The following is a 19,487-nucleotide window of genomic DNA, read 5'->3' as shown; positions in this document are numbered from 1 at the left end:
CAAACAGCTCATATAACCTGCTAATAGTAATGAGCTAGTTGCGAAACTGTTATTGAATTTATTCTTCCATATAAAATGTAATCTGTTTTAAAATGCCTGGTTTAGGTTTAATCTGTGCTCAGATTCTAATGAACAGCTAGAAGCTACGTTGATGACTGGCAGGATTTTGAAATACAATATTCTGTTATTCTAAGCAATGATAAATTGTAATGACCATGATGTACATCTTGACGATATAATCGAACAGTATCCTGGTCAAAACAATTAAACATTCAAACATTTAAAATGCTTTAGCATCACTGCTGTAGACAAAAAAAAAAACATTTAGTCCCATGACGACCAATGTTTGTGTTAAGCTGAATGCGAGTACAATAAGTGACAACAGCGTGTGTTGATGCGGCCAACAGCATGTCAGAAGAGCAACAGTGAGTCATTCTTTAATGTCAAAGTTGCCCATGAAGTTCACACTGTGTGCGATATCAGCTTGCCAGAGGAGCACAACTATGCACAAGCCGTACATGTTCTGGCCAATAGCACATTTTCCTGAGCTTAAATGTCAGAACTGCATAATATTAGCATTGATTAAGCCACATGCATAAAAAGTCATTGGGACATTGGCAAAGTATCATTATTTTAGCTTTATAGCACAGTATGTTGGAGTTTAAATTACTTTTAGCTTTTATTTGAGGGAATGTACATCTAAATTAGGTTTATGGTGTAGGAAATACAGCATTTTTTAATATGTGCCAGATTTGTGTTTTGACCCAATAAAGCTTGTCCAGTTCTGGAACAACAGCTGATGGACAGAGGAGACAAAGATAAACTTGTTTCATAATAATGGAAAGAGAAGGGTACAGAGAAAGGGAAAGAACTGCTCATGATCAGAAGAATAACATGGGTGTGTATAGCTGCCCGTTGAACTGGTTCCCTTGTATTTGTTGATAATAGTACAGGAGATATATTATCTGATCAAATTCAGCCAAATGCTTAACAATTCATCGTTTATCAGGTCATTGTCCACCTGCACTGAGAAAATCCTGGTAGGCAATGATTTAATGTTTAATTTTGAATCAGGTTAATTTTGAATGTGGTAAGTTCTGCAGTGGCCAAGTCAATTACCTGACGTGAATCTGATTGGGTATGAATTTCACTAACTGAAGGCAAAATGTTTCATCAGGAACTGAAGACAGCTGCAGTAAAGGTCTGGCAGAGCATCAGCAGGGAAAAAACCCACTATCTATGGATTCCAGACTCTAGGTGGTCTCCAGGTAGCAAGTTTGGATGCTTTGTGTGTTCTGATACCTTTCTAACATTGCCAGTCTAAACGTTTTTATTAATTTGTTCTACAGTAGCTTGTCTGTGGGATTGGTCCAGACGGGCTGGCTTTCACTCCCCATGCATAGCAATAAGCCTTGACCACCCATGACCCTGTTGCCAGTTCACCAGTTGTCCTTCCTCGGATCATTTTTTGAACGCAGTATCCACTGCATACTAGAAACACAATCATCTAGCCATCACAATTTACCCCTTTCAAAGTTGCTCCGATCCTTATACTTGCCCATGTTTCCTGCTTTCAATACATCAACTTTGAGAACTGACTGTTCACTTGCTGCCTAATCTATCCCACCTCTTGACAGTTGCCAATGTAATAAGATAATGAATTTTTTTAATTAAACCTCTATGTGATTTTAATGTTAAGGTTTATCATTGTATCTATATACCCATTTGAGTGGCTCAACTAATGCTTCCTGTACAATAGTTAATGGTGAAATATGTATGGTAATATAAAAAGATTTTACATAGGTTGTTACTAAGCTCTAGTCTTCTCCTTATGTCCTTACTCTACCATAAGTAAATGTCAGGCTATGAAAGCTGAAACAAGTTGATTATGACATGTACATGTCCTAACAAGCAGACACTTTGTCCCTGACTCTTGCAGTGACGATAATAAACAGAAGAGTTTTTCAGCTGGAGATCCTTGGAGACCCCTATACAGGTTCTCACCTAATTTGTCTCTCTTACGCTCTCGTGCTGGACTCTTATTCTTCATCAAGGTCTTTCTCCTTGGAGTGCTGCTGGATGGAGACTGAGCTTGCAGATCTTCTTTTGCATCTGATAGAGAATGATGGGAGTAATGTGAGAATTACAGATTATGGCATATTGTAAAACTATTCATATGACTGTTTGTTACACTGGCTCTTTATCTTTGTTTAAACAAAATTACAAATAAATACAAACACATTAAACACATTCTATTTATGGTTTCTTATGTTTTTTTCCACAAACCATAGCACATACCCATTCCCAAGTGCTATTTTAGCTTACACTACACTGTAGCTTCTGTGTATATCTAATTATTTTATTATCTTGTCAATAAATAAAGAAGAAATGTGTAACATTTTTGTGAATTTGTCTGCATGCAACAAAAAAACAATAAAATGAATGACACTGGTACCTTTTCATTGATTCTGAGACGTATTCATTCTTTTTTTGTTGTACACAGAAAAATTTAGAAGCTGGTTAAATTAGGAAGATCAAAAACACTATGCACTGCTGTAAAGCTATTTATTCATTAGGTTTCTTTTCATTCTTTTCAGTTACCATGATAACCTCTTTTGTGCACATCGGGCAATGCAATAAATGATAATGCAGGTTATGCAAGACAACAGTATTTCCCAAAGCTGTAGGGTTTAACAAGCCCAAGCATGATCATTTCCTCTGTCCCATTAGCTACTTTAAGGCCTTTATAATGGTGTCTAAAAATGAATTTTCAGAGCGGGGGGGGGGGGGGGATTGGGTATTATTTGCACTGAAATGAAATGTAATGAGAGAAGGCTATGATGACTCCCGCTTTCCTCTTCCTTGATTTTCTAGACATTTAGATCTTCCTCTTAAACTAGCAAAATGTAGAAGGCCATTTTCATGTCAGTGAGACTGTTACACCAAAGGCATTGACTAAATTGGAAGAAAAAAAAAACAACCTGAAACTATTTTAGTGTCATGGAGTCTGAAACTCATTTCTCAAGATGAGGCTAAATGAAGAACTTGACCTTTTATGTTTTTAACATTTGTTTCATCAAAAGGCTTGTTAAAAAAGGTTTTGCCTATCAGTCATAAAAACAAGTACTACTGCTGAGCACACCACTTTCTTTATATTCCATTTTGAAGATTTACCCATTTTTACTGAATTAGACTTACCGTTAATCCAAAGCCAATTTCCAATTACTGTCTAAATCTATCTTTCTTGCATATGTACACATTATATTTCATATTATTCATGAAAGGCTTATGCCTGTGTTCTCTCCAAAGACACTTTATTTCTTATTTCTCATTTCCTTTCTACTTCTCCCACTCTCTTCTTCTCCTTTTTGCATAAACTAAGATAATTCCATTGGTAATTTGTGCTGATGTGGACATTCTGGAGTCTACTCAATGCATGCAAATAAACCTACAAAATCTGAAAATCAAACATCAGTCTTCCATCTCCTGAATAAACTTTGCATAATTTATAGTGAGTTTATAGCATGCATTTTTTTTCCAGTGTTCATCTCATACTGGGAAGAATACGGATCGGTCACTGAGCAGATGAATGTGCTTTAAAAGGACATATTATAGAGTATATGAGCAGTATGGCAAAAGGTTTGGGACTGCTGACTTATCTCAAACAAGTCCTTTTTAACAACCCATTCCTCACTTTGTTCCTCCTTTGATGTTATCCTGAGCAGCTGCATCACTGCCTGGTTTGGGAATCGCAAGACTTTACAGCAGAAAGAGAGGACAGCTAAGAAGACAGTTCAACCATGAGTTCCACCAAGAAGACAGTTCCACCAGGATCTATCATTCTATCTATCTATCTATCTATCTATCTATCTATCTATCTATCTAGACATCTAGACATCCATCTATCTATCTAGACATCCATCTATCTATCTAGACATCTAGACATCCATCTATCTATCTAGACATCTAGACATCCATCTATCTATCTATCTATCTATCTATCTATCTATCTATCTATCTAGACATCCATCTATCTATCTATCTATCTATCTATCTATCTATCTATCTATCTATCTATCTATCTATCTATCTATCTATCTATCTATCTATCTATCTATCCATCTAGACCTCTATATATCTAGACACCCATCTATCTATCTATCTATCTATCTATCTATCTATCTATCTATCTATCTATCTATCTATCTATCTATCTATCTATCTATCTATCTATCTATCTATCTATCCAACCATCCATCCATCCATCTATCTATCTAGACATCTATCTATCTAGACATCCATCTATCCATCAATCTATCAATCTATCCATCCATCCATCCATCCATCCATACATCTACCCATCTATCTAGACATCTACATATCTAGATATCCATCTGGCTTCTGTTAATTCTACAGATGTGTCCTCTGGCTCTGATATCACTGTGAACACTGTATGACCCTGGTTGCTTATTCATTTAGATTTGGATTCTGAATTATGTTGTTAAACCACCAACAAATCTCTGAATCTGAAAACATGCTTTCACTAATGGGACACACAAGGAGGGTGACACTTAATCTCAGAGCTTTTCTTATTTAAAAGTTAGTTAGTTAGTTGTGCTTTATAAGTCACATAACACAATTGTGTCAATTTAGAAGTAAAACTTTAACTCTAATAGTAACAATATGAAAGACATTAACTGTCGAGTTGTTGTACCTGGAGATGCCATGCTTCTGGGCGATGGAGACTTGGTCTGTGGTGCCAGTGGAGGCTTCTGAAGAAAAAAAAAGGCAAATACAATGTGCAATGAAATGAACATGTAAATGCACAAAAAGGCTGCATTCTAAATGGGTATTTGTAACCTCCAGGGGTTTTGTCATCAAAGCTAATTTAACCGATGTTCACCAAAAATAATGGTCATTAAGTAAGAGGGTAGAAACCAGAGTCATTAATGGCTTTCCACATCCATTTAAATTGGTCGGCTCTCGGTGGTCAAGTGTGGAGTAACGTGTCCGGGCAGCAGGGAACATTATACTGGTGTGTAGAAGTTGAAGTCTAATGCCATTTTCGGTCTAATGGATGTCTAAATGGTGACTCAGAGGAAACTTCAGTGCCTCTTGTTTCAGGCCACCACAAAGTCAATCTCTTAGCAGAGATGACAGCGATATTAACAACCTACTGTTCCCACAGCACAAAGCAGAAAAAGGATTGAAGCATCCTCTGTTCCCTCCCTATCTCCTTCTCCATTCTGTCCATTTCTGGTTAAAAGTGCTCTCATTTTCTCTGATCCTCTTCACAAACATCATTCTCTTCAGTCTCTGTTCCTATCTCTCATTCTCTCTCTGCATTTCTACTAAATTCTTTAACATTTCAATGAATTCTGCTTCCAATAAACACTTTCAGTCAATGATACAACTATTGTTATTAAAATTATAGTAAATAATTGCTGATTATTATATTTATCAACCTTGAAGTTTAGCTAAAATATGAGTTACGTGGGGTCTTCTTTGTCTTTATTGCAATTTTTCCTAGACCTATACATTCCTAGAAAATTCTCAACTGTACCAGACTGAAACATAATTTACTATGGCTCACATTTAGTTTATTTTTAACTGTCTATGTATTTTTTTACTCACTGCATTGTGTGGTGATGGAAGACAGATGGATTTCACTTTAAACAAGTGTGTAACCTTGTATTTGGTCTTGGGCAACAACATAGGTCAATCTTCTTTGGGTATCAATAATTTCATTAATAATGTTGTTTCAAAAATGATTATGGAAATGATATGTGTTAATGGAAAAGTAATATCTGTTTTGTAAGTGGATGAATGATGTTTTGAAGGTCTCTTTTATTTACCTTCATGCTTGTCCCTTCGTCCACCTCGGTCTCATCTGAAATACATTTTTATTAAATGTATCTACTGAAGTTCTTAAGTTCATAGAAATCCATTTCTTTTCAAATCAAACACTGGATTTATGCTTTTAGAGGCATCGCTGTCATACATTTTCATTAAGATGAATGCATATTATGAAATATTAAATGCCCAATTTACAGTTAGAAGGCACACCTTCAGTGTTTAAAGGAGAGACGACCTCAAAAGTAGAGTTGTCCGTGTCTTCATCCGGTTTTAAGTGAAATGCGGAGGTCTAGAAAATGCATAATATACAAAGATTTATATACGGAAACATAATATGTTTAGTAACACAGGACTGCTTTAGCAACTGTTATTGTAAGATTGGTCATAGTAACCAGGCTTTCTAAAAACTGGACATGTCTATGACATATATAACAATATATAAAGTTGTATACTGTTCAATGGTTCAGGATTACCTGGAAATTTCATTTTTTTCAAGTTGTGCAAATCTCACTCATTTTTCTGTTCTGGTTAGAACCATTATTTTCTTTTCTAACCAGAACAGGGTGGAGTAGTTCACAGCATTGTAAGAAAAGTTCTCATCATGAAAAGACAGAACGTTTCTTTGTGAATGTAAACAAACCCACAACTCCTGTTGCCTTGATATGAAATTAACCTAAAAACAAAAGGGCATTTTTCCTCTTAATCAGTACAACAGTTTTTGTCTCTGCTAGGACAATTCTTCTAATAATCAATCAATGAGCCTCATAAATTGATCATCTTGGATTAGCAAGCATGAAATGAGATTGAAACAGAGGACTGATGGTTGCTGATATTGGGTCTTAGGACAATGTAGATCTTTCCTTTTAAAAAAAATCATCTGATTAATTTATGCCAAAAATGGGGTTGTTTTTGAAAAACATGGAAATTTCCAAGCAATTCCAAACTTTTGAGCCTTTTGAGCATATATATATATGTGTGTGTGTGTGTGTGTGTGTGTGTGTGTGTGTGTGTACACATATGTGAACACAAATATATTGTATGTAATCTGAATTTGAGTTTGAAATTTTATACATATGTGAACACAAATCTACTGAGTAAACTGTGCCATCTGCTGGATGCTTATGGCAATTGTGCTCTAAAACCCTTTTGAGGAAACCATTTCATAACACAGAGAAACGTGGCACAACCTTCTTAACTGCAACTGGAGCTCTGCTCTGTCTTTTTATAGACTGGTACACATGGCTTTCCCCTCCACACACGTCTGCCTCTGACTCTTCCTCCTCAACCTCGTCGTTATCATTGTCATCGTCGCTGGGTCGTGGAGAAGGCAGACGAGGTCGGCCCACCACTGAATCTGGCCAACGATCCCTTAAACAATGAGGAACAATGAAGTGTTATTTATAATCATGCTGCCACTCTGACACTGTGATACTATCAGGTCACTTCCTGTTTTGCTCTGAATATGAAAAGCTTTAAATATCAAGCTATACCTGGAGAAAGATTAGAACAAGGACGTGTGAGGAAGCAAAGCCAAAACACTGCTCAGTGTAATGTTTTCTTGACTCTGGTTTACTGAATGTCTGTTATAGTTAGGATGCCTTCTGAAAGTCTGGTAATAAATGAGTTAAGGAGGATGTTTCAGTTAATTTATCTGTCTGTCTGTCCATCGGTCTGTTTGTATGCTGGTTTGTTGAATGATTAATTGAAAAATTTCTTTAAACCACCATCTGTGCTCTAAACCCACAGAATATCTTGGTTTATAAGGTTTTATATGATAGACAAATACCATCCAGGAAGAATACTCAGCATATATAACAGCCATTTCCTCTTTCTGCACTGACAAAAGAAAGCAAACCCGAAGAGGAGAAATTTAGATTTAGTTTCATTTTGTGCTTGTTTAGAGTCAAGAAAGTAACATACAACATACGTGTGTGTGCAATTGTGCTCTGCAATGTGTTGTTGAACTGGGCAGCATCAGATCACGTTCTAATCTGACTATACTGATAAATACATTAAAATAATATCTCAAGATGAAAGATGGACATAATATTACTCTGAAGTGAATCTTTGTTCAAGATCTTCATCATATAAAGAATGAATGAGAAACCAAACAGTACCTTGGCTTACAGAACAAGACAGGATTAATGCACAGATTCTCAACCTTGGTTAATTACCACATGTGTGTCTGTCTCACAAGCAGATGTGGATATTTCACTTGATTTGTGTAATATTAAAATTTCATTAACCTTCAGCACAAATCGATGTGTTATAGGTTGGGCAATAGACTGAAGAATAAAAAGTTTGGTTGAGTTTACCTGGTGTAAAGTGCTGTGCTGGCGTAGGGCTCGAAGCCAGTTTGGCTGTCTGTGTGTGAGCATTCGCTCTCAGAATAGGACCTGCTGCGAGGTGGAGGGATGGCAAAGGTACGTCCTGTTAAAGAGGATGTCAATATGGCAGCCGCAAGAGCAGACCTAGAATGAAGGACAAAAGAGGAGAAATTACATAGTATAGATAGATAGATAGATAGATAGATAGATAGATAGATAGATAGATAGATAGATAGATAGATAGATAGATAGATAGATAGATAGATAGATAGATAGATAGATAGATAGATAGAATTGTGGTGGAACTCGTGGTGATATATAATTCCTGTAAACCTTAAATCTGTGATTCAATTAAATTCAGTTAATACACTAAATTAAATTCTTTTAACAAAACGAACCCAATATATGTCCTTTATATTTACTGAGCTGTCTCTTTCCAAAAGAACTAAATTGGGGGTGACACAGCAACAAGCATAAAGCATGTGTATTAAACAAATAAAAAAAACACATTTAAGAGGAAATGCTGATGTGTATAAATGATTTTTATTGGTTTTGTTGTGTGTTATGAGACCCGTAATCTTTAATGAGTTTGGCATCTCTGAGACTGCGCTTCCTTCCTATTCTCCCTCATAAAGGCTCCTCATTACACACCTTTCCCGTTTAACCACTAAGGGCGCTAGAGCACTCTATTTTTTTATTTTTTTATTTTAGCTATTTGATTCTATTTCGCACCGCTCCTCGTTTTTGATGAATTCTCTCCAGAATAACATCCATAACACAGACTTTCAGCACATTCACACAACACAACTCAAAGCCTATTTATTCAGAAGTGCTTATTAAATCTCTCCATATATGTTTAAGTGTTAGATAATTGTTTATTTTTTATTATTTTATTGTTGTTTATTGTTATTTTATTATTTATGACTCGTTTAAATTTGTATTGCGACCTTGAGTGACTTGAAAGGTGCCTATAAATAAATTATTATTATTATTATTATTATTATTATTATTATTATTATTATTCGATACACATATTTGGTCTGTGATTTTGGAACAGGTAATAATCCTTGGCAAAGAAAAGGTCCTATTTTGTCCTATTTTATCCAAGTTTTATTCCAAGTTACTCCTTCAAAGGTTGGGTGGATTTCCTACCTGGGAAACAAACTCTGGCCATGGCAATTTATAGTGGATAATGAGTTATCTTTCGCCTGCTGAATTAAATGTCAGTCACATTAATTGATGGACAGGAGCCTTGTTGCTGCTCTTTAATCAACTTAAAGCACTGTTTGCTCTCACATCAGCCTTAAAATAAGCTGTGATCAATATAATCTGCTATCATTTTAATGAGCTTTGTTCATTTTCTTCAAACACAATTAAACCCCACAATCTTCTCCCCTGCCATTTCTACAGTGTAAGTACAGGTTTCACTGATAATCTGAGTCCAGTTCATGTCCATTTAGAAACAGAACACAACCCAAAACGTGATCAAAGCATTGAACCAAAAGTCAGAAAATGCAACAAGATCTCTGACAGTAAATTATTTTGGTAAAAAGTAATTATAGGCAGAATAAAAAAAAGGATTTGGGGCAACACAAGTTTCCCACAGCTACATCCCAGACCATCAGACAAATATTTAATTTTAGGCTATAACACTCAAGAGACTATAGAGTGTCAGTATTTTATTAATACAATGTTTGCAAGAATGAAGTTTCATAAAATCCAAAATAAATGATAATGCATTAATACTTATACTTTTAATGCATTAAATACTTTTATGGATTTTAAAATCTTTTATTTTTATTAAATGAGATCCTAAAATATTTTAGGAAATAAGGTTATGAAATGTGATGCTTTTTGAATGAAACACAAAGGCAAACAATAAGAACAAAAAACCCCACAAAAATAAGAGACAAAGAGACTGTGCAATAAAGAGCTGAAGAACACTTGAAGAACAGTGTTTTAGACTCATGGTATTGTTAGACCTAAGTATGTAATCTAGTGAACCAGAGTTAATGTATCCAAAGATAGAGACTTAAGCACTTATGTAAGTCACGCTGGATAAGGGCATCTGCCAAATGCTGTGAATTTAAATGTAAATATAAGATGAAAAACAGATTTCTATGAGGAAGGTGCGTACCTCGGTCTCTCTGGTGAGGAAGCGGGGCTACGAGGGGGAGGAGTGCGGGGAACAGCAGGCTTGGGAGCAATAGTAGCAGCAGGGATCAAGCCATGAGCTATGTTCTTCTACAAAAATCACAGGGAAACACAACTGCACGTGTGAGACAGAATTGTGAATGACATGTAACTTATTTCAGCAACATTATGGACAGCAGCGATGGAATGGTGTCCAATCCAGGGTGTGTTTCTGAGCAAGGCTCCAGTTCTGCCTTAACAACCTGATCATAAACAAATGCAAGCTGAGTGTGTGTTAGTGACCATGAGGAACTGTAGAGATATTTACATAAATGTTTAGATTTGTAGCACAAAACCCAATTATACCTCCTTTTCTATTCTATATAACATCACACTTTAAAATGCAAAATTCTGTCTCACACAAAATCTCATAATAAAAAGTTGGCAATAAAGACCTTTCTGATTCTGATATTGCCTGTGTGCAATACTCGTACTTACCCGTGGTCTCTTTTTCTTCTTCTTTGTATTTATACATTGTGTTGTGTATAATAATTTTTAAAAATATGATACGACACAGAATAACAAACAGTGACAGACATGAACATAATCTGTGTCGTATCATATTATTAAAAATTATTATTATTTCAACTATTAGTGGCTAAAAATACACAATACTGACTTCCACAAATGTATACTATATAAAGCTGCTCCCAGTGAACCAGTTGTCTTAATTACACACTGGATTACTGTTTAACTGCAATAATTACAATAACAATAACAGAAATGTTGAAAAACGTGCAATATTACATGCATCTGATGAATACTTAAAATACACAGAACTCTATTCTTACATTATTTACACGTACTTACTTATTTATATTTCAATTTGCACATATATATTTTAATTTGAACATTTTTCCACTGTACATACAACTGCCTTTATTATCCACTGTACATACAACTTCATTTATTATATATGTGTTCATGTCCTATCATTGCCATTCTGTTTACACTGTGGAGCTCCTGTACTAGAACAAATTCCTCGTATGTGAAAACATACTTGGCAATAAAGACCTTTCTGATTCTGATTCTGATATTGCCTGTGTGCAATACTCGTGCTTACTCGTGGTCTCTTTTTCTTCTTCTTTGTATTTATACATTGTTTTGTGTATATAATGTATATTATATTATGTATTTTATTTTACATATAAAATATGTAAAATATGTAAAATGTTGAAATGTACATAAGATAAGGTACGATATACTTTTATTCGTCCCACAATGGGGAAAATTCTCTGTTACAGCAGCAAAGAGAAAGAAATGCATATACACATATACATTATATATATATATATATATATATATATATATATATATATATATATATATATATATATATATATATATATATATGCATTTCTTTCTCTTTGCTGATCCACTACTTAGGTAGCTTGAGAGCTGATTGACACGCAGCCCGTTTTAAAAACCAATGACTTCACTCTCAAAAATAAAGGAACTAAACAACTTTTCCTTGTTGTTGAGATTGAATCATCAGTGTTGATGCTTTTACCCTTAGTCTGTATTACTGACCTGGAATAATAGACATTTATAATAACAATTTAAGGTGTATAACTAAACCTTGAGGACGGATGTACCTTTAAAGCTTTACTCTAAACGTTAATTAAAGGGACAGTAAGGGAAGCTACATCATAAAGACCATTACAGAAATAAGAACAGGAACCTACTTGGTAGGTTTGGTACCTTTATTTTTATTTCTGACAGAGCAGGGAGTCGTTTCACACATTTTCCTACCTGAATTTTACATGTTTACATGTTTGTACTTTGATTCTATTTTAGCATTTATGATAAGGTTAGCTAGCATTTAGCCGCATTGCTATCTAAACTAGCTAGCAACGCTAGTAGACATCAGAAACACCTACAACACTGCTGTTGCAACCTGACTAGTTAGTTAGTTAGTTAGTTAGTTAGATAGCTAATTAGTAAACCCTAAAAAAGGTTTAATTGAAACTTACAAACGCTTTTTGTTCTCTTCTTCGAAAAGAGAAGTTGAATTTTGGCATGATCCCACTTTGTCCTCGAGATTTACGCCTTAGATTTTCTTGTTAGTAAAGACATCAGGAAATAAACGTATATAACATCAAACCAAACCGAACTGTTCACGTAAAACAAGTTTGCTTCATCAACTTGTTACCGTCAATCTAAGTTTCTTGTATCTAGACGCTTTACATTCTTGTCCACGTCCATCCAAACGCGAATTCTATTGGCTTAGAGACCCGAACACAACCAATCACGGTTGAGATTTAATACTCCTAGCAACGCGGGTGGCGTTCGCGTGTAATTCGCGTGTAATAATTATAGGTTTCCAGTAGAGGTCGCACAATAACAAAACAAAACAGCAATAGGCAAAACTGTGAAAGAAAATAAAAAAAAAAGTTATTTTAAATATACACTGTATGGCCAAGATTTTTTGTGGACACCTGAGCATCACATCTGTGTGGGTTTTCTCAAAAAATTGAAAGCACACTGTCTATAATGTCTTTGTGTGCTGTAGCATTAAGATTTCCTTTAACTGGAACTGACAGGTGGAGCCCAAACCTGTTCCAGCATGGCAGTGCCTTGTGCACAAATCAAGCTTCAGACATTGTTTTCCAAGGTGTAAAGAACTCGAGTGTCCTGATCTCATACGTTATAGGATGTTCAACACGCACATATGGTTTTGATGGTCAAATGTCCACATCCTTCATTTTCACTTCTGAATACTACAATTATAAAAATGCAGCTACTGCTCCAAATTCTTTATCATTGTTTACAGCACTATATGCTACTTATGATAATATACCCGGATAATCTTCATAAAGTTGTTAATGTATGGTTTTAGAGTCAACTCAATTAGCTTTTTATTGGAATTTCAACCATATATAGCTGAATATGTCCAGGACCATGGTAATACATGAACGTCACAGAGCTACAGCTAAGTCCTAACCACATAAAGTGCACAGCGTGCAACTTCAAGTACAAACAGGGCAAGACAAAGGGCAGTGCAGCCAGACAATACAATATACTAAATGACAGACGTATTAAATAGTACAGATCAGTAAACAGACTGTATGAACCATTGTGCAAAAACAAGGGATCTGTAAACATACATGAGATAGCAGCAAAGATATTCTTGAAATGTAAATCGACTAAAATTGCAATGGAGTGTGTGTGTGTGTGTGTGTGTGTGTGTGTGTGTGTGTGTGTGTGTGTGTGTGTGTGTGTGTGTGTGTGTGTGTGTGTGAATAAAATCATACATGAAAAAAATAATTTATTATTATTATATTACTAATAGTATAATTAATAATACTATAATTATAATAAGTAATAATAATAATAATTCATATTATAATAATACTTACTATGATTATACTATTATTAATATTATATTATTATTAATAATAATAACAACAACAACAACAATAATAATTATTGTTGTTGTTGTTGTTGTTGTTGTTGTTGTTACAGTGAAAAATAAATATACATACTACATATCGAAAGAGGAACATTAATGACAGCATATTCCTGGTTTCTTACAAAAGGTAAAATGCATTATTGAAATATTTCCTCATGAATATATTTCTTGCCTAAATGTAATTAATATATATACAACTTTTTACAGTTTTTGAAGCGATCATTAGCTTCCCTGATCAGTGCAGGCTGGAAAATCCTGTGATAATGCGATTAGACGATGGAAAAATAACCTCAGGAAACCAAATCTGATCATCTCAAGTTTTCCTAATAAGAATAACATGGTCTATATAATGCCTGACTAGCTATATTTCTGTCCGGAACTTTGTGATGGTTAGATCCAAATGGATAATTATATGTGTGTGAAGTCTATGGTCAACAAAAAATATCTACACCACAACTCTGTGGAATTATCTATTCTGTAAGCAGGGGATTATTTAACAATTATGGGAGGACTCCTGGGTGTTGCCACTTAGCACTAATCCATGATGGGAGTCTTCCTGTTTTTACATAAGATTTTTCTTTTTAGTAATTTCAAGAGACACAAAACAAATGAGAGGCTGATGAGGGTATAAATGTTTCAGCTGCTATAATATAATTAATAACTAAGAAATCTTGTCTTGAAGATATTCCGTAATATTAAATGTAACTATAAATTGATAAAGTGTGACTTGTTCCTTATGAGTAATAATAATAATAATGTAATTGTTGGCAGATTCCTGCAGTAAAAGAGGAAGACAACACTTAGATGTTGTGATAGGAAGATCATTAACTGATTTTACATGAATTCTGAGGTTAAGAGTCTACTTATATTACATAAACTGACATAAATATTGCCCTAAAATCACTAATGTCCTTTTCAATCTTATGGATTCCTGACGTTCTACCCCTGGTTGGAGTCTCGTCGCCCGGTGGTCACCCTGCCGGGGATCGATCTGCATGGTCAATTCAGTCAGCTGTATGGTCTGGTCTTCATCAGCAATCATTTGAAGATTTTGACAGAAAGGTATGAGTGTTGTGTCTGTGGTGAGTTTTTGCTGACCCATTACTTCCTCAGGAGCTCTCAGTTTCACTATTATAAACTATTGTAGAAATGACATTATTTACATTTACATTATTTACTGCTCAGTGTCACCTAAATGAGGATGGGTTCCCTTCTGAGCCTGGTTCCTCTCAAGGTTTCTTCCTCATATCATCTCAGGGAGATTTTTTCCCCTTATTGCCGTCACCTCTGGCTTGCCCAATAGGGATAAATATATAGAATTTTAAATGATTCAATTTATATTTTTTTCTTCTTCTTATATTTATTTCTTTTTTCTCTTCTGTTTCTATACTTCTGTAAAGCTGCTTTGTGACAATGTGCAGTGTTAAAAGCGCTATACAAATAAATTAATAAAAAATAATTGAAATTGCTTATCAATGAGATGAATGCAGATATTTATGTGGAAATAAACTTTGACTGTTTCAGCTGACTTGTACAGAAGCCATGCATTTACCATCTCTCTCTCTCTCTCACACACACACACACACACACACACACACACACACACACACACACACACACACACACACACACACACACAAACACACACACGCACACACAAACACAGACACACATATACACACACACACAAAACCACTCTGACATCACTATTGGCATTAAGAGCCCTTGTCTTTAATAACTAGCCACAGTCTAAAATTCCCCCTGCCTGGGAATAATTTAAAGAACATTAGTACACCACATGTTCAGTATCCCAGATTCTCACATTCATAGCACACAAAGAATTAAAAGACAGCTGATTTTACTTATTTGCTTATTAACTTACCCAGATGTGCTTCTTACTTCTTACCCAGGTGTGCTATGTAACATAACTTTTTTAAGTAAAATGATCCTCTTCAGGCCCAGACATCTTCACTGGTTGTCTTCCTGAGAGAGCCGGGCTGCTTTTACATTTATTACTCAAACACTGTTAAGGTTTATTTTTCAGGACTTTGAGCTGCTTTTGTAACTGGATTTGGCAGTAGCCAGTGAAGCTCAGGTTGCAGACAGATGTACGTTCTCTTTTCAGACTCTGCACTAAACCGCTGCTGGAAAAACCCACAACATATGAAATGAAGCCAGTGAAAAGTGAAGGCTCAAAGTCAGTGTGCTACGCTTTTCAGTGAAGTATTATTTACAAATACAGCTCATGTACTATTATCATGTTGTGTGAATACTCCACAGAAAGTCTTCCTTCCTTCTTCCTATTTATTTGAACAACTGATTCTTTATCATCATTATGTTTTTTATGGGTGCAGTCAGCGATTCTTAGGTCAGGACATATAAGGGCTTTTCACACTTGATAATGAATGGATGGGTGGATGGATGGATGGGTGGATGGATGGGTGGATGGATGGATGGATGGATGGATGGATGGATGGATGGATGGATGGAGCAATACTTTCAGCATCCAGTAGCAACAAACAGAGAAATCTTATTTCACAAACACACCTTAAAGGATTTCTTGGCTAATCTTGTTTTACCTTTTTTTTACACTGCACATACTTTAGCCTGGTTAACAATTAAATTATTAACAGGTATTTATAGTTCACAATGATTTCATATTCAATGTATTTATAATCTGACTTTTCACACTGTACATTCATAAACCTATATTTGCAAATTTGTGACGTCAGCAACCATGACTGGATACTTCAGCGAGAAAAAACATACAGGTTTTCTGTTCTGTACCTGAGCAGGTAATGTTCTTACTAGGTAACGTTGTAATCTTTCACTTGCCCTTATTCAATTTGTCATGCAGTTGACCAGGCAGTCACTGATATCAAACCTCCACTGTTTATTTTACTTAGATCCTGACATTCCAATCCAATTTGTCCTGAACAGTCTGTTCAGTCCATAGCTGTTAAAAAAACTGTCTCTTGTTCGCTCCGGAAGAGGCGTATTCCGACACCGTTTCAAAAACCCCCACCCCCCCCAGACACTGCAACTAATGTTTATACAACATGCAAGACAGTACAAAACATGTAATACGAGTCACACACTGTTCAGTTTCTCATCCGGTGTCTCTTGCTAAGCATCCAGCCCTAATTTTCGAACTAAAATTCTCCATCCTCCAACATTACACTTTAAATGAATACTAAACTGTAGCTCCTGACGTGTATCTGCATGATGTTTAGCATTGCTGTGCTGTCACATGATTAGCTTAATGGATAACTAGCATGAATGTGGAATTGTACAGATGTTCCTAATAAAGTGGATAGTGAGGGAAGTCAGTGTGTTATATGGAAATAGAGACTGTGATAAGGACATGTATTCCCTGGTTCATTATTCTGTGTACACTTCTAAGGGTGTGCTTAAGTTTCCTTCACACAAACAAGGTGCAACACACAAGGGACATGGAAATGAAATGCTTTGCTTTCAGGAACAAATGACGCAACCTGCCCTTTTGTGTAGAGAAGAAATAATATGCAAGTGATGTAAATAAGGTATAAAACCTTGTGTTGTGTGTATATAATGTTTGTATCTTTTTATAGATTTAGTAAGTGAAGTCAGAGTATTCTGATGTTTGATAAGTCAAAGAAATGATAAAAAATAATCAACTGACTCAACAAAAGCAGGTATCACCCATTATTTCTTTTATTTCAGGTATGTATACAACAATGTGACAGAAAAAATAAAATCACCAAATGAGCCTCACTTCCACTCTGAATTAACAGTAGAGTGCAACAGAAAAGCGAAGAAACTAAACAAACCACAAAAAAGAAAATAATCCAAATGCCAAAACCCCAATGGATACAGTACCATTATGGAGGTTTGCCCTTTAAGGCTCATTTACATTTACTAATATATTAACAATTGACCCACAATATATAAATATAAACATGCCTTTTAAAATAGTGCGCTATTATAATCATAATCAAGGAGCAACAATCAACCTGCATGTGACCTCCACTTCATCTGATGAGGTCTTAACATCGTCTAAAATTAATCTCATTTTCATTTTTATTAAAAATCCCCAAGATCCATAAATCTAGATATTGCAAATCTGGTGTACAAAGAAACAATGACATGTATAAGACAAAAGTCACTTTAAATTGAATAACACATTCAAAAAACACACCATAAACACACTCACAGACATATAAGGAAAATAATACAAATAAAACACTAGAGAAGTCATTTGATGAATAGAAAATAGTGTGAAGAAGTCAAATACTTAATTGCACAAACATAAAATCTTTACACCTCACCTGTGGCATCACTTATGTGCAACTTGGCCACAGTGGGACGAGATTTCTAAAAACATCAAAAGGAATGAATACGTATTTTATTTCTAGATCTTTTTCCTCTATGTGCATTTTATTTATTTGATTATCAAATGTGTATAAGTATCTACGTTGTAGACAGCGAAATACGTCTAACACTTAAGAAGGTGTTAGCAAATAGCCTACATCACAAGCAAGAATAATATAAAGACTTTCCACACTGAATGAGGTTTATCTTTATTCCTTCAGGCTCGAGGACCCGGAGCAACTCCAGAGTCCCGACAGAACTCATCTTCCTGTCTACACGAATAATAAGGCATGGTTTTATAATACAGAAACAACAACCACTGCACTGGTAGATTAACCCAATGCATCAACCACCCATTGAACATTCACATTACACACACTAACACTCTCAGTATAATCCCACTCGAACCTCGCCATAACATTTTAACATTTTTGTTTTATGGCCATGTTGCGTAAAGTCTTTGGTGAATCTTTTACTTTATTCCTTAGTGTTGAACTGTGGGGAGATGCGCTTAAAGAAAAAAATATGTACATACACAAACATACTTTTGAACCGAAGTAAGCGTCTTTCCCTAACGATATAAATCACTGAAATAAGAATATTTACAGCAGCAGCAGTTCTTGATGGGTAACAGCACGGCATCCTCCTGTTTTCTAATAACTATTGGCAAGATTGTGTCTTAAAGTATCAGTTTCCTGTAGGACTTTTTATGCTTTAAAAATGTCCCTCCCATACTGTGTATGACACACACACACACACACACACACAATAACAGATATCCAACAGATTTATATATTTCTAGATTTACAAAAAACATTTATCTGTTCTAATTATATTCTGTTCATGTTAACTGTACGAGCACGACTTGCAGGACAAGAAACGTTTTGCCTGCAGAAATAAACAATTTTTTTTTACTGTTTAATCTGTCCCAAGATCTGTGTGCAAAAGTCTTTGTTCCTTCACTATATTTCCACTTTGTACCTGAAAGCACTGTGCCACATCCAGCGGTTCAGTGTTGGCAGTGTCTGTGTGATTAATAGAGGCTACTGTCGTTGAAGGACCTGGGGATGGAGGGTTTGTAGTCGGCTGTGGGGAGGCTCAGAGTGCTGGCGCTCTTGTGCTTGTTCTTCAGCCCCCAGCTGAGGAATGACATCTTCTTGCTGACTTTGCGTGTTTTTGAAGAAGTTTTGTCTTCGTCATTGTCAGCCAAGCAGATCATGGAGTAGGTTTTTGGAAGGCCGCCTGAGAACGTGGCACTTTTTGTGGGCTGTTTCGGTGAGAGAGATTATGCATAACTTTAGAAAGGTTCAAATCTTAATAAAAATCTGCTAAATCTGAGCAATTAAAGA

At 35.4% G+C, this 19,487-nt stretch overlaps 2 protein-coding genes across 5 annotated transcripts in view; both read right to left on the bottom strand.

Annotated features, from left to right (window-relative positions):
* cep89 (centrosomal protein 89) overlaps positions 1-12,604 on the bottom strand; it is a 73,776-nt gene extending 61,172 nt beyond the window's left edge. For 2 of the 3 annotated variants that reach the window (XM_027133017.2, XM_027133016.2), the window contains exons 1-8: positions 12,350-12,603; positions 10,321-10,427; positions 8,172-8,327; positions 7,044-7,224; positions 6,067-6,145; positions 5,856-5,890; positions 4,715-4,772; positions 2,005-2,112 (exon numbers count right to left, since the gene is read on the bottom strand). In XM_027133017.2, the coding sequence (XP_026988818.1) occupies positions 2,005-2,112; positions 4,715-4,772; positions 5,856-5,890; positions 6,067-6,145; positions 7,044-7,224; positions 8,172-8,327; positions 10,321-10,427; positions 12,350-12,397 (772 nt within the window). In that variant the 5' untranslated portion in view covers positions 12,398-12,603. Of the gene's footprint in view, positions 1-2,004; positions 2,113-4,714; positions 4,773-5,855; positions 5,891-6,066; positions 6,146-7,043; positions 7,225-8,171; positions 8,328-10,320; positions 10,428-12,349 lie in introns of all 3 variants that reach the window. The other variant, XM_047820644.1, reaches the window with a different exon arrangement.
* A 4,859-nt stretch (positions 12,605-17,463) lies between these two features.
* rhpn2 (rhophilin, Rho GTPase binding protein 2) overlaps positions 17,464-19,487 on the bottom strand; it is a 32,218-nt gene continuing 30,194 nt past the window's right edge. For both annotated transcript variants that reach the window (XM_027133069.2, XM_027133068.2), the window contains exon 15: positions 17,464-19,405. In XM_027133069.2, coding sequence (XP_026988870.2) covers positions 19,172-19,405 — 234 coding nt within the window. In that variant the 3' untranslated portion in view covers positions 17,464-19,171. The remainder of the gene's footprint in view (positions 19,406-19,487) is intronic.

This window comes from Tachysurus fulvidraco, chromosome 1 (assembly GCF_022655615.1).
Source record: "Tachysurus fulvidraco isolate hzauxx_2018 chromosome 1, HZAU_PFXX_2.0, whole genome shotgun sequence".
Lineage (NCBI taxonomy): Eukaryota > Metazoa > Chordata > Actinopteri > Siluriformes > Bagridae > Tachysurus > Tachysurus fulvidraco.
The sequence above is the reverse complement of the archived record's forward strand: the minus strand, read 5'-3'. Positions and strand labels throughout refer to the sequence as shown.